At 38.1% G+C, this 14,964-nt stretch overlaps 1 protein-coding gene across 1 annotated transcript in view; it reads right to left on the reverse strand.

Moving 5' to 3' along the window:
• SMARCAD1 (SNF2 related chromatin remodeling ATPase with DExD box 1) overlaps window positions 1-14,964 on the reverse strand; it is a 45,620-nt gene that overhangs the window by 16,674 nt on the left and 13,982 nt on the right. Inside the window, exons 4-9 of the mRNA XM_075751603.1 lie at window positions 14,649-14,826; window positions 12,522-12,585; window positions 8,146-8,234; window positions 6,047-6,136; window positions 5,324-5,408; window positions 3,434-3,825 (exon numbers count right to left, since the gene is read on the reverse strand). Coding sequence (XP_075607718.1) covers window positions 3,434-3,825; window positions 5,324-5,408; window positions 6,047-6,136; window positions 8,146-8,234; window positions 12,522-12,585; window positions 14,649-14,826 — 898 coding nt within the window. The remainder of the gene's footprint in view (window positions 1-3,433; window positions 3,826-5,323; window positions 5,409-6,046; window positions 6,137-8,145; window positions 8,235-12,521; window positions 12,586-14,648; window positions 14,827-14,964) is intronic.

Consider the following 14,964-nt stretch of genomic DNA (forward strand, 5'->3'; position numbering starts at 1 on the left):
TACTGTGAATGAGAGAAATGAGAGGATACAGTAAATCTCATACAGATACGCTATGCTAAAAGGACATTCAAGTGGTTAACAATTATAAACCTTAAAAATAAGAAACAGCATTAAACTCCCTCCAGTTTGTACCCCTGTATTTACCAGAGGCAGCATAAAACTGCATTGGGCACACACAAGAGGCCAAGAAACAGAACATCTCCCCAGACCCCAAAAAACCTCAGCTGGGCTCCTTCTGGAGCCAGTCTTGGCTCTGCCCTTGTTTCTTGGCACACACTGAACACAGGGGGTATTGCTGTTATGCGATCGTGTTTACAGCCTGAGAGCTGCTATCTCCAACACTGCCCAGTTCCAGCAGTCTAGAAAAGAAAGGGCAGTTAAACTATAACATAGTGCCAACAAGTTTTTTTTAGAGGAGTGAGGGTGAGAAGGAAGGGCGATGAGTGCCCAGAAGCGCTTCCACCGAGGAAAGAAATCATGCTGCCTGCCAGCCCACAGTATGTGCCAGTGGGGTGTCACCAAGACCCTGAAGCAAACAGGAAAGGAAGGTGGGAAGCCAACACAGAAAAGGACCCATCAGGAGAGGAGGTATCTCTAACAGCTGTTGGGTTTACTAACACATGTCTATCCTGAGGACGTGTAGAGCACGAAGCTGGTACAGAGCCAGCCCACACCATGAGAGGAAAAACATCACTGAACACCGGCCCCTTGCACAAAAGCTACTTAACACGTGACATCAGACCAGGATGCAGGGAGGTGAACTTTCCTCTTCACCTGGTGCCGCAGTCTGCTCTGACCCCTTGTCTTCGCCTTGCCCTCCACAGCCAGCCATGTTCTTGGTGCTCCTCCCTCCTTCTCCTCCTAGCCCTCACAGCCCGGCTTTCTGCAGACCACCCTTTAGTTGCCTACCCTTGCATCCTCATCTGCTCCCCTTGCGTTACAATCCCCAGTTCTCAGAAGGGGAGAGCTGCTCCTCATCCACTTCTGCTCCAACATCTCCCATTTGGGCATCATACCCCCTTCTGTCTCAGCTCCATGCTTGGGCTTGCTACTCCAGCATGGGCACCTGGGACCACCCTGCCAAACCTTCTGCCCTCAGAAAGCAATGTGCAATTTTAAGTTGTGAATACAAGGAGTACTCAGAAAGGTGCGCTGCTCTCAGAGCACACATGCCAATCTTTTTTGTTACCTACTACTCTCCCTACACACACAATTTATTCTGGAGAGAGGCCGCATCTCTTCGCATTCTCCATCACTTTTGCAAATGAAGAGACAGACATCTGAAGCCTCAAGGACATACCTGAGCACTCTTTATGCAAGGCAGTGCTTGAGAGGAGGCATTCCCAGCTAGTCCTCTCCAGCACTGAATGCTGGACAAAACTACCCTCCTGGAAAATGTAGTTGATAGTATGGGCATTTCTGAATTGCCAAAGGAATTAATCCTTGTGAGCAAGGACATTTTCAGCACTCTTTTTTTTTTTTTTTTTTGAGAACCATGTTTGTTACATTTTTTTCTGTGTATTTTAAGTGTTACTAGATCAAGTTAAACATCTGTCTTAAATATCTGCTGCAAAGAATAAGTTTTCAGGCATTAACTTCACAAGCCTGAAATTCATTTAAATCAATCTAAAAAAAATCTTAGTCCAACTTAAAAAGGTTGTCTAGAATGAAAAAGACAATTTAATTTACATTTTCCTGGAATAAGACATTCAATTTCCAAGTAAGTAGGCTTTAGGGTTAATCTCAGGCTGAGCGCCTAATATCTCTCTCAATTCTAATAATGAACAAGTGGTAACAACTTCTAGTGCTTTACATTCTGTTACAAAAGATACCATTACAGTAAAGAGACCTTAAAACTAAGCCAATTCCTTCAAGGCTGAAACTGAATCAGCTCTCTCCATTATTCTACCACTCATTAATTAGTAGGAAAAACAGTGGGTCACTGAGCTACTGGATCTTTATAAACAATTAAATCCACACTGATATGAAACATCTGCTAAAATCTGCTGCAAACTACTTCTACTCTGGGCAAGTGTTCACAATACTACATAAACATGTGGTTGCTGACAGCAGCAATCTTTCATAAAGACAAATTTTGAATGCAAACAGGCCCATGCAGCTTTTTTTTCTGTTAAATATTTTACACAGAGAAAAGGAGAACAGCCCTGTAGCAAATATTTCTGCAAAGAATTAAGCTCAGGCAAAATCCAACAAGTTTAGAAAGGAATAGCTGTATGACAGATGTTCTATGAGAAGCCAAAGGCTTGGGGCAAAACGGATTTCTTTTGCAGCATACCTGCACCTTGTATTATTTATTTTTTTTCAAGTATCCTCCTCTTGTCTCCCCCCTTGCAGCACGACATACAAAGATCATTTTGTTTTCCTTAAAAATCTGTTTAGTATCTCTTACTGTTTTGTGGTAAAACATTTCACACACCAAATAATGGATGTTATTGTTTTACACATATTGAAGAAGTTCTATTCTGCTCTGAAAAAATACAAGTAGATCTTGCATGCATCAGTGGGGGACGTTGCAGAACACGTACTGATGAAAAAGCATATCAACTACTCTGTAAGAGGGCCTATGTATAGTTAGTACTTTAAAATCCAAAGCACTAATAAATTAAACCAAGAAAATCTGCCGTAATGCACTTCAAATTTCTTACCAGTATGTTGCTCTTATCAGATCTGATACCTTGCAGTTAACTGAAACCGCGTGAAATGTGAAGGCAACAAACCAACCACGGGAAACATTTGAAAGTAACATCCCAGTGACAGTAGATAATCTACTTACCAAGAGATACCGTTTTCCCTTCTATTGTGGTTTAGCCTTCTGATGCTTTAACTTTCATTAATAAAAATGCAGCAGCTCGCTCCACAAAAAATGGCTGCATTGCTCAGCTAGCAAAACCATGCTAGAGACTAAGCTGCAGTACATTAAAGAAAAAAGACAAAAAAAAAAAAAGACAACAACTGTTTCTTGTATGAAACTGAAAATATCCATGCTGGCACCTTCAATCATGGAGCTACCCTGGAAGCTGCTGCTGCTGCTACTCAAGTGTCTGCAGTAAAGGTCCCGCCACATTCTTGCCTCCTGCATGGGTTTTCAGCTACAAGAGCTCAGAACAGGCTAGCAAACACCTCCTTCCCAAGTGAAAGCTCTAATTTCTTCTTCTGCAGTGAAATGAACCAACTTTCTATGCTACAGAGTGAGTGACAGTAATGTCAGCCAATCAGCTTGAGTTTTCCAGGAAAAGCACCCCTTAATTCATTCAAAATCAGGTCATATGACACTATTTGAAATGCTATTGGCTTAGGAGGAACATAGCATTTTAGCCTAATCAGGATAAGGCCACCCATCTAAGCCTCCCTAGGCTGAAGCCACCTTGACTCTAGGCAGGCTGGGGATAGGAAAAGAAGAATGCAGACCTACCAGAGACTCCCAGCTGTTAAAGGGCCGGAGCGCTATTATCTTCTGAGCCTTTTTCTGAGAACACTGGGGAATCAAAGTCAATTCGCTTCGGGAAGCATACTGCAGGAAGCTGAGGATTTTCGGTTTGTAGCTGTCCTCCATCACTTCGTTGCCACTGCTGTAGTCCTCATCAAGGGAGCTACCACCATCTTCAGAAGCCGACTCGTCTTCTGAGTCTTCTCTTTCTCTTTTAGTACTCCAAATGCTCCTTTTGCCTTTGTCCTTTTTCTGAAAGCCATTCTGCTCTTTCCCAGAAGATTTCTGCTTTGGCTTCTCTTTACTCTCATCACTTCTGCTCTTGGCGGAGGCTTCAGTCCAGTCAGAAGCTTCACTTTTGCGAGGAAATTCCATGCCTGTGCATGCAATATAGAAGGCAGGATGTCAACACATACTGGTTAAGGGAGAATTAAAACCCATTGCTCTTGCAAAATAAAACCTATATAGATATAAAACACAATTCTAGTATTTAATACACAGCAACTCAACAGCAGGTGTTACTAAGAAGGAAAAAAAAAAAAGGAGGAGCAAACACCATGCAAGTCTGTTTAAAACATGTAAATAGTACCAACTATGAGTATAAGATGAGCAATGCTAATTTATATACTGCTCAAATAGCAGAAGGTTTTAAGTCACTATCTTAAAATACAGATGATCAATGCTATGTAATATGCATGAGCTGCAGAAGCTCCGAGGTAAGAGCAGATAGTTAAGAACTCTGATGTATCGCTGGGATGAGATACTGGTCCCACTCCACCTGACTGCAGAGATACTGATTCTGCTGATTTTGGAAAAGAAGCCCACTTTCACTGCCAAAATTATATATTTTTTTCCATTTTAATGCATCTTAGTACAGCATTAGAGTTGGGACAACAAAAACATGTACTCGGTAAAGAAGCTGGAAGAATGATGTATTTCTGACCAAAACAACCCCACTGTCTTAAAGTAATATAGAGGTTATTCAACAGAATGTAAGCAAGCCATTTTCAGAAGTGACTTGTGTGTAGTTTTCTTCCTTCTTTGAAGAAAGGAGTTACAACATTTTCTCTTCTGCCCAACCCCACCTTGCTGCTGATTGACTCCAACCCCAATGTCTACCCTGTGACAGCAGGAGCAGTAAGGACCCAACCTCATGCACACTGATAGCTCTCTCCGCTTGTAAAGAATCCAATTAAGAGCACTATCCTATCCCAAGAATACTTAAATAGCTGATACAGGAAAACATATACATATCTGACAGCTGTGTAACACTCTGAAAAGTAATCAACTCATTAAATAGTATTTAAGTTATAACTCACAGATTTACCTGGAATCACAGTTCTTGCTCCCTACCACATTTAATGCACCGGTATTTATAAATTGGTTGCATAATTTAAGTCCCATTTCTAGTATTTTTGTCTCCTATAATATATTTTAAAAGGATAAAAAAAATAAAGGATAAAAATAGTGTATGTCACTTGTCACCTATATGTGCACTTACTGATTTACAAATTACTCCAGTTAAAAAACAAAACTTATTTTTAAACAAGCAGGAGGGGGAGCAGGTGCCAGCTTTGACACATTTCAAAATATATTTTATGATATATCTATAGGTAATTACAATTTCTTATGTAAATTTGTATTAGCAAGGCAAAGATATTTATCTCTACTTACAGAGCAAAAGATAAAATAATCATGACACTTAAAAATACAGAACTATTGAGTTTTCTTCTTTTATCCTCCCCATAATACTAATTTCAAGTTAAAGTTTCTAGGCATACTGCTGTCAGGACTATCATTGCTGGATATTAGAAGAGATTTGTATCACAAGTCTGGTTTATCTTGGGATAAAATGGATTATAAATCTGTCTTTACCCTCACCATCTTCTGCAAATACTCTCAGGGCCTCCAGTGCTTCATGAAACACCCAATTATGTTGCTGAAGTACATCTCTCAGTTCCTAGTAAAATGTAAGAAATTTTGTATTGTGGTAAGACAAGCAAAAACTAAATTGCCATGCATAACAACATTAAGGCACTAACACTTAATTTTAATTGCACAAGACAAAGAAACCTCTCGTAAATCAGATGATTCAAAATAAAGAAAAAGGAGAAACCCCTTCAGTTTAGACAGAGCTGCACGCCACTTTTCAAAAGGGTAAGAACACACATAAACAAGCTTTGCTTCCAAAAATTTAAAGCTCAGTATTAAAATGTCCTGCCCAGATGCTGATGTATTGTCAAGTACTAAACTAATACAAAGAGTACAGCACACCTAGCCGTCCAGGGGAGAAGAGTGTGAGAGAGAGGGAGGGATAATTTCCCCATGCATTTTTATAACACATCATCAAATTTTACTATGCCAGGCTTGTCATGGGACCAAAAAAGTAGGATGAGAAGTTCCATATAGTCCTGATTACATCCAACTCCTCTCAGTTCAGGGCAAGTTACATTCCAAAAGGAGCAACAGCTAAGACCTCCTAGCCTGGGCTCTTTCCAAGAGTGCTGCTGGTTTAAGAACTGTTTCATTTGGACTATCAGCAGCTGCAGTTTTCTTAAAAGTCAAAACCTCATGTGCTATCAGGACACATGAGCTCACCTCCTTATCTAGTCCAGGGAATGTATTTTGCAGCTTCTTCACAAGCATCTCTTGCCTCTTCCATTGTCTTTGGGGTTCTGACTTGTCCAGCTATGTTTAAAAAAAAAATAAAAATCTGTTAATGTAAATTACAAGCACAGAAACAAAAAAAATAATCAAAAATCTAATCAATATTGCTTATTCTTAAAGAGCCACTCTAAATGACAAAAGCACTGAAGACAAATCCAAGTTGCAGAAGTGATTCCTCATACATAGCCAACAATCAAAATAAGACCGAAACTTTCATAAGCATGGAAACATCTTCAGTCATGAAAAGACTGGCATTCTTTACTCAATAAGCATACGCAGTGCAAATTTACGTAGCAAACTATAAATAATTTAGAACTATCTAGTTTACATTTCTTTAAAATAAAAAATTAGTAGTGATTCTGGATGGTATTTAAGGCAGAAGATGGCAGGTTTAACAGTCAGTCAGGTTAGACTACCAAGTGTGCAGCATTTAACCCATCAAAGTCTATAAACACGTCAAATGGTGTGTTTATATGAAGATTATGGGTAAAAAAAAAATCCACAAATACTGTGTCACAGCACCATGGAGTCACTTCAAGAGCTGGCAGAAGTTTTCATCAACAATAGCTTCACTAACACCTACCATCAGCCTGCAAAAAGGGAGGTTTCTTATGAACGAGTGCCAAAACTTCTACATGCCACAAGCTTCTCTGTTATGTTTTCACCACAAAGAACTAAGCAAGTTTCTTCACAGAGCTTTGAATGCAAAGTGGTTACAGGTATACTCATCTACAGCAGAGATGCCAACAGGTTTGATCAATATTTACTTCACTGAATGATGCTATTTGCTGAGAGCACAAACCAGATCACCCAGAAGCCCTCCGAGTAACAGGACACTGTTCCTTTCCTCAATGAGCCTATGGTATCATTAAGAGTACAGTGAGCACATACAATAGCTGGCAAGGTACGCTCTAGTCTTAGGAACCAGCTTAGGAACCAGAGGAAAAGCAAGCATGAGAAAAATACCCCTGAAAGTTTTCTCACTACAATTCTCTATTACAAATTCTAAAAACCTGCGTTTCAGCTTTATTTTTCCCAATCTTTCCCCTTTTGACTGTGATAGAGCTGTTAAGCACAGAAATCAAACTGCTGCATGAAACCAGGTCCAGCAAAGCATTGTTTGCTAGGCTGGCTGGGTAATAATTCAGTAAAGTCTCCTTTGTAACCTAACCTAAGGGTTTGGTGAGGAAGAACAAACCCAAACCCCAGCAAATCTTGCATCACAAAATTCACAGCTCTCCTGCAGGAAGTAGGGCAATATCAGAGTAATATTATTTTTGCTTCCATGGAAAACTCTGCGTTTTCTTGATTTTATTCTGATCGAGTTAAATCTCAACACAAAGATAGTCACCATCCTCCATCCAGCCTCCAGTATTTACTGTAGAAATCCCTTTCTCTACCATAAGTGGTTTTCAAGGGTGTCTACTGTGATGCCTGGGAGCTGGCCTCACGACAGCACTGTAGGACTGTGCGTAAGATCTGCCAAATACCAACCTGAACGCACCAGGATCATTACATAGCTCCTTTTTATTAGCAGAGGTCAAAGTATTCATTCCTTTAAATGTAACCAATTAATTCCTCTTAGAGATTTCCTTAAGTCATGGTTTCATATATATACATAAACAACATTATGCCTATAAACACAGAAGAACAGTAGCAACAGATGTTGAACTTCATCTGTTTGAGGAAACACAAGGAATGACCTGATGAGGCAAGGTGATCTGTGGCCTATAACTCCCACTGATGCTCACAAGAACTGAATGGTGCTCAGCACCTCACATACTGCTACCTGCCATCAACCACTTCCACTGAACAGGCTATTGGGGTACAAATCCACAAACACCAAAGAACAAAGCAGGCAGTTCTATTCAGAACTGCTATGGAGAAGAAAGTAGAAAAATCTCATTCAGATGGCAAGATTTGAATTTGATTGGATAAAACGCATCAAGTTCATGATATCACTGTCATTGACCAAGTCAGGTAATTCCACTTATTGTACAATGCACAGAGAGAAAAAAACCAGTACTTACGTAATTAGCTTTCGGCTTTTTTGTGGGTTGCTGATTGCTGTTTTCGCAATTTGTGGGAGAACCTTTCAGTTTCCTTTTACGAGAGGCAGCTTTAAAAAGAATCAAGGCAGAAAAGAAGTATTAATTACTTTCATTAAATTCACCCCGAACCAGTAGGATCATTCAAACCAACATTATAGTAGCTACTTATTAACTACACAAGATGTTTACAGTCTCCATCATAGTTTCCTATTACAGCCCACAGATACATTGAAACTTCAAGCAAAGCAGCTGCTTCAAAGTACATGTTTATTTACCTCTAACTTTTCTTTAGTAGTTTGGCAATTAATCAAGCAATTACCTCTCATATATAAAAACTGAAATAACTTTTTTTTTTTAATAGCTGCCAAGTGTTTTACACACAAGTTGCACAAAGGTATATATCTGTTTTTATTCAAGTTGACTGCTTTTCGAAAGGTGGTATTTAATCAAGGCTGAACCCCAATCACAAGTTGGAATATATACATCATTGCCAATCTGGAAGTGCTGATGACTGATTTCTGGCTCAGGTGCTCACCAGAGAGGTTACAAACAAACAGTTTTCAACATTAAATCCAAATGTCTGAAAGAAAACTATGCATATTAAAGTTGGTGATAACTAATTATCAGTGATAACCATATTACTTATGAATAATTCATATGAGTCCAGAAAGTTCTTAATATCTTTGGGCCCTGGTGATTATCAAGAGATTATCATCTCAGTATTAAGACCTGCCCAGTCAGGTGCATTTTCTGACTGCCGCTGTGCACAATTCATGAAGGCAAGAACACATTACCACTATTTCCGCACATTAGCTTTGCTTGAAGCAGCAACTGCTACCAAACCAAATTATTGTAAAAATTCCTAGCCCATGATCTGAAATAGTACTGCAAGTTAAATCCTTTTTTTGAAGAATAACTGCCTGGAGAACTGTGATGTCTGATACCAGCATCTCTGGCCAAACTCCCCTCCCAGACTGCCAAAGGACACCAGTGTACAAGCACATGCACACACACACAAAAAGCACACTTGCTTTCCAATCCAAAAGACCGCCCGGATGATCAAAACAGTTTTAGTTGTGGAAAATTAAGCAGCCACATCTTTGCACAAAAAGACATTTTGTGTGGAAATACTTTAAATACATTTTCTACTAGACTCATTCACTCACTCTGACATCAGAGATGTGACACATAAATATTTTTTAAAAAATAAATCATTAAAATATTCCAAAGGCAGAAAAGTAAAGCATCAGCAATTCTTCCTTAAATGAAGGATCTGGCAAGAGATACCAAAAAACCACCAATAACATTTTTTCAAAGTCTATGTATTTCTATATATAGGTATATATACACAAGAGACACAGTTCAAAGCATCCAGAGAATGTGCCAGTGGAAGGGAGGTGGCTCCCCTTCACCATTCAGACTTTGACCTTTCTGCCCAAGAACCTTGTTTAAACAATATTGCCAGGAAAAGCCATGCTACTAGCTTAAGTCTGAGAAACATGTATTTGTCTTGACATTAAAGCTAAGGGCTGTCAGGTTGCTGTTGGGTAAAGCAGTAGAAGTCATGGAGGCCTCATGCCATTACTGCTTAAGCTCAATTAAAACTGCATTCAGGATGGATCATTCTGAAAATGAACAGTGACCCTGCAAATGCCTTTGCCCTGAAATAAAAAAATGGGCTTCATGTAAGAGTATTTTGAAGATCTCCCTGCTTTGAAATTACAGGCTGAGTGCTCAATAGTCTTTGAAGAAAGCCCAATTGTGAGCAATTTGGAGTCAATTAAACTGTAGCAACACAGAATTATTTAGAAATCAACCCGTGGTCTTCTCCACCAAATCCACCACATCTGGAAATGGCAAAAAAAATCCCAACTTTCTGAAGACATTCACTTAGCAAGTTACACTTAATTATTCTTTCCTGTGCTAAGGGAGCATATAGCTGAGGGGATGAAGAAACTCTATTACTGCTAGATAGAAGCCATCCTTGGAGTGGAGGCAGGGCACACAGGGCCTTCCAGAGGAATCCTTGTTCTCTCTATAAATATGATGATTAATGAGTTATGAGAAAGCCAGCTCCAGGGTCTCAATAGAGAGGCATCTATAATTACTCCCACTGTCATTTGCTGCTACCACTGTCAAAAAACCTTATTGCTGTGACTTCCCCCCACCATTACAGAAAAAACAGTAATTTCTGCCTGTTCAAAAAGCAGTGGATGTCAGACAGGTTTACATGAGGCTTCAGCTCAGAAGGACCCTCACTGATTTCATAGTTTTCAAGATGTACAGAAAACAACACCAGAAACAAGTCACAAGCAGCAAGTATTACTTATTTCATTCATGCACATATTTTCAGTGTGTCACATCTAATCTTCCTACCTATAAGTCATCTGCAACGCTTCTTGTTTTAGCTCTACACAACTACTGAATTCAAGCTGTATATACAAGTTTTTGTCATTTTTGAAAGGACAGAAAAATTGAGGATGACTCTGCCACGCTTTTTTAGCAAAGCCATGCTTCGCAAAGCTGTATCTCGTCCCTGACCTCTCACTCAGTCAACACTTCTCAACAAGTAAAGCCTATCATAAATTGATAAGCAGATGTTCAGTAATGTCTCCATTTTTAAAAATGTATTCAAAATGAGGTGATTTATACCATCACTGTCAGGCATGATTACTCCTAACTAAATATTTTATACAGCAGCTGTGATTAGTGAGAATTTTGCTGCCAAGATTTTTTCTGTCTGTTCATATTGAAAGGATGTGAAACAGCATTCTTACATCAACACAAAAATGGCCAAAAGGCAGGGCCTACATACCAGAAATCAAAGTGGTTTAGTTCAAACACTGAACTGCAACAAAGTCTAAGGATATATATTAGCTTAAATTGGTTTAATATTAATTTAAACCCTTGAAAAGTAATCATAAGCTTCCAGGAAGGGGTTTTCCAGGAGCAGGAGCACTCAGTTGTCCCTCAAAAATATGTCACCTTTAGTTTTCTATTGCCAGCATCCAAGAAATCCCATCCATAGAATGTGATCATACACACAATGATAACCTCAAAATGTTGGTCTGGTTAGGTTAAAAAAAAAACCAAAAACCACCCAAAAACACACAAACACAACACAGAAGTGACCTTTCATTAAAATTAGCCCAGTGTTTTAAAGCTTTCTGGTAATTGTTAAAAATCTTTGAAGTTGTATATAAAAATGAGCAGATGAAAATATGTTAAGTACCACAGAGGAAACCAAATTAGCAAAAAATCTACTTTAGAAAGGGAGTAAAATTGTTCTCCCTCAGCACATGAGCTTCCTAAACGTATTGCTTTAAATCCATAGGATATTGTATGAAAAACCACATGAACCACTTGGAACAACTAAAATAATCAAGAGTGATCATAAATAGTTGTTTCCATTGTATCCCAACCATGAAGATGTCTCAGAAAAACCATGGACAACTGAAATGCAAACAGATGGAGACTGCTGAAATGGATCAGCTTTTTATAATGATGTTAATATTCATGCCAACCTTCCACTGTTCCTCCACAAACCCCAGTAAATCAGTCAAAAAGATCAATATAAGATAAGAGATTTAACCCTGGCCTTAGGTGATGTCAAGAAAAAAACCCAAAGCCCAAGAATGATGACCCTTCTACATGCTCACCACTTTCTACACACTTCCACATCATGTTTTGGGGTTTTTTGTTTGTCTGCTTGTTTTGATAACAGCATGAAACCGCATAAATTCAGATGCAGAACAAAAAACCCTAAATAACCTCTGAGGGCTCAAAGGCATGGTTTAGCGGATGTTTTGCTAGAGAACTGTGGGGATTTGTCTAATGTTTAAGACTAATAGTTCTTATTCAGAATTACAAGCAAGTCTTCAAGTCAACCTGAAGAGAAAATTGTGATGTGCCTTGACACAAACAATATCTAGTTATGAATGGCTACATACTCCAGTATATTTTTTTCCATACCACCAGTTTCTCACCTACAACATTTAGAATTACTATTGCTAACTCATTACCATTTGCCTCAACTTCTGGGCAAAGAAGAAACCAGAAAGAACAGAAATCACTTAAGGACATACATGTAAAGCAATCGTGAGCTTCACAGAACAAATTCCTCTTTTTTTGTTCTATTTTCAGATTTTGGTCCACATCCCTCCTTTGATCTTTCTTTCTCCTTGCAAAGCCTGTATTTTCAGTTTTGTGTTATTACAATCAACAAACAATAGTATAACTTTTAACATATAGCACTACCACTTTTTAAATACCTCCCAATCAAGTTTACTTCACTGAATTAGCTACAGCTTCTAAAGTTTGGTTTTGGTGGGTTTTTTTGTTGTTGTTAAACATACCTTCATTGTTGAACTTCAAACCAGCAGCTATTGCTTCATCCATCGTACGTGCTGATTCTATCAGCTGCAAAAAAAAAAGTCAACTGCTAAGTCATGATATTTGATCCAATTGAACAGAGGACAACAAGGATAGATCAGCGTGATTGGAATACACTTTAAAAAACACCCCAAAAATGCACGTATTATAAAATCCAAGAACAAAATTAACAGGTCCAAATTAGCTAGACTGATTGCATAAGCTGTATTTGGCAATACTGTAAAAAACCTACTGGAAAACATTTTTAATATAATCTCATTTATTGTTGCTTTTTTTTTTTCCCTACTTTACAAACATACTGTGCAGGTTTACTTAAAATCTGTTTTTTTTTTTTTAAATCCTCCTAAAAACTATTCAATGTTATTATCACAAAACCAGATGATCCAAAAAACTAATTTCTTAACTCATAAAATGTCTGTATACTGCTACATCACATAGGTTGATTTCATGGAAGTACATGCATGAAACTTGTAACATGCCTCAAAGTTTATCTATACTTCCTTGCAGTCCTAGATTCTTTCCCCATCCACATGTAATCTCAAAGTAGATAATTTTTACAAATAAATTGGATGTTGAGACTTTTAGAATGCTTTTTACAAGTAAAATAACTGCAAGAGAAGCAAATGGCCTAAAAGTTACAAAACACAAAAAAACCCACAAAAAATTAAGTTATGAGGAATCCTGATTCCCAAGTATCTGTCCATATTTGTAAACAGCATCTTACAATTTTGCTATAAACACACAATTTCCTTTTCAAAAGGCTCATGACTTTTCCTTAATAGCCTTCATCAGTTGCATAGGGTTTGTGAGGACAGACTGTTCCAGACCCTTCATGAAGGTACAATAGATTTGCCTAATATTCCTCCGTCTTCCTTAAAAAATGTTGTGGATATGTAACCGTGGACAAATATTTGCACAGCTTCTACGTACTACAAAGTTCTGCTGATACAGAAGCTATCTTACACTCTCCTGAGAATAAATGCCATCAGCACTACATACTACTGAGTAGTTAAAAACAGCACTGAAGTCACAAAACAGCAGTCAGAAACACCATGTGTCATTTCTAGCTAGTTTCTAAGCTACAATGAACTTTTATCAGTCTTTGGTTTAAATACATTCTATGTAGCCAAAATTAAAACTTCATACATTCTGGACATCTACAGTGTAAATTTTATTACAACACCTAGGAGAAAAATTCCAAAAACGCTATTTGCAACCCCTTCTGTCTTCCTAAAGTAGAAAGCCTAAACATAAAGCTTGATCCACTGGGAAAACACACCCAGCAAGGAGCACCAGTAAAATTTCTGTATTTCTTTAATGACATTTCAACAGCCAGGAAACTTAACAGATTAATTTAAACACATTTAGCTTTGAAGACTAAAGCTAGTGAAAGCCTAGTTACATATCAGCACTGAAAAGTAACCTTGCTAAAAATGTTTTACTATACTGAAGATATTTTACTGTAATAAGTTACTATAATGTTACTGTAGATTTGTACTGTACATTGGACAATGGCCAAGAGTATCTCAGGTTCACGTTAGCATAATCAGAATAAATTACAGTAAGTTCAAACCTACTCTCTTTTTGCCTCACTAGAAGTACTAAAGGCTTTGAGTATTAAATTTCATAAAAACAAGGGGGCAGTGTTTCATCTACTGGAGAAGATGGCAATGATTTCACTCATTCTCCATTTTATCAGTTAGCTACACAATGGCAGTTATCAACAGTTATCAACTAAGATAGCTAGAACTAAAACATCATGACAGAAGGAAAGAATAGAAAAATTTTCTATACACTGGAATTCACTGTTGCTGAGTTGATTTAAAGGGGTTTTTTAATATATATATGTATGTAAACAAAGTGTGTGTGTGTCTTTATATATATTCTTTTTTCTATATACATAAGTGGCTGTGTATGTATGCATGTGTACATGGAAACATTACATGGCAGTAGTTCCCCTGAAATACATTAATTTGATACACCCTTTTGCTAATAACAATTAAGGCTGATCCCTCTAACAAAGCCAGAGGCTTAGGAATACTGCCTACAAAATAGTCATCAAAATAAATCAAAAGAACAGAGCATTATACCTGTAGTAATTCTTGGTCACTTCTTTGGGGAAAAAGTTCCTTCAGTGTTTGCAGCTTTGTGTCTCTGATGTCTTCCTCTACACCCTTCTTCACAGCTGGCGGCTGATCCCCACGATTTACACACGCCAACCGGGGTAGTTCACTTTCAGGCTGTTCATCATCATCAGACTGTTCAGAGCTACAATGTATCGGGGAAGAGAAAAGAATTAAAATTTGTTTTTGTTTATGAATGTTTTACTCTACCAGAACATTACTGTAAACCAAAACCAGCAGGATCGTACAAAATGTGTTTAGATGCATTCAGTAACACTGAATC

Source organism: Balearica regulorum, chromosome 4 (genome assembly GCF_011004875.1).
Source record: "Balearica regulorum gibbericeps isolate bBalReg1 chromosome 4, bBalReg1.pri, whole genome shotgun sequence".
In the NCBI taxonomy this organism is placed as follows: domain Eukaryota; kingdom Metazoa; phylum Chordata; class Aves; order Gruiformes; family Gruidae; genus Balearica; species Balearica regulorum.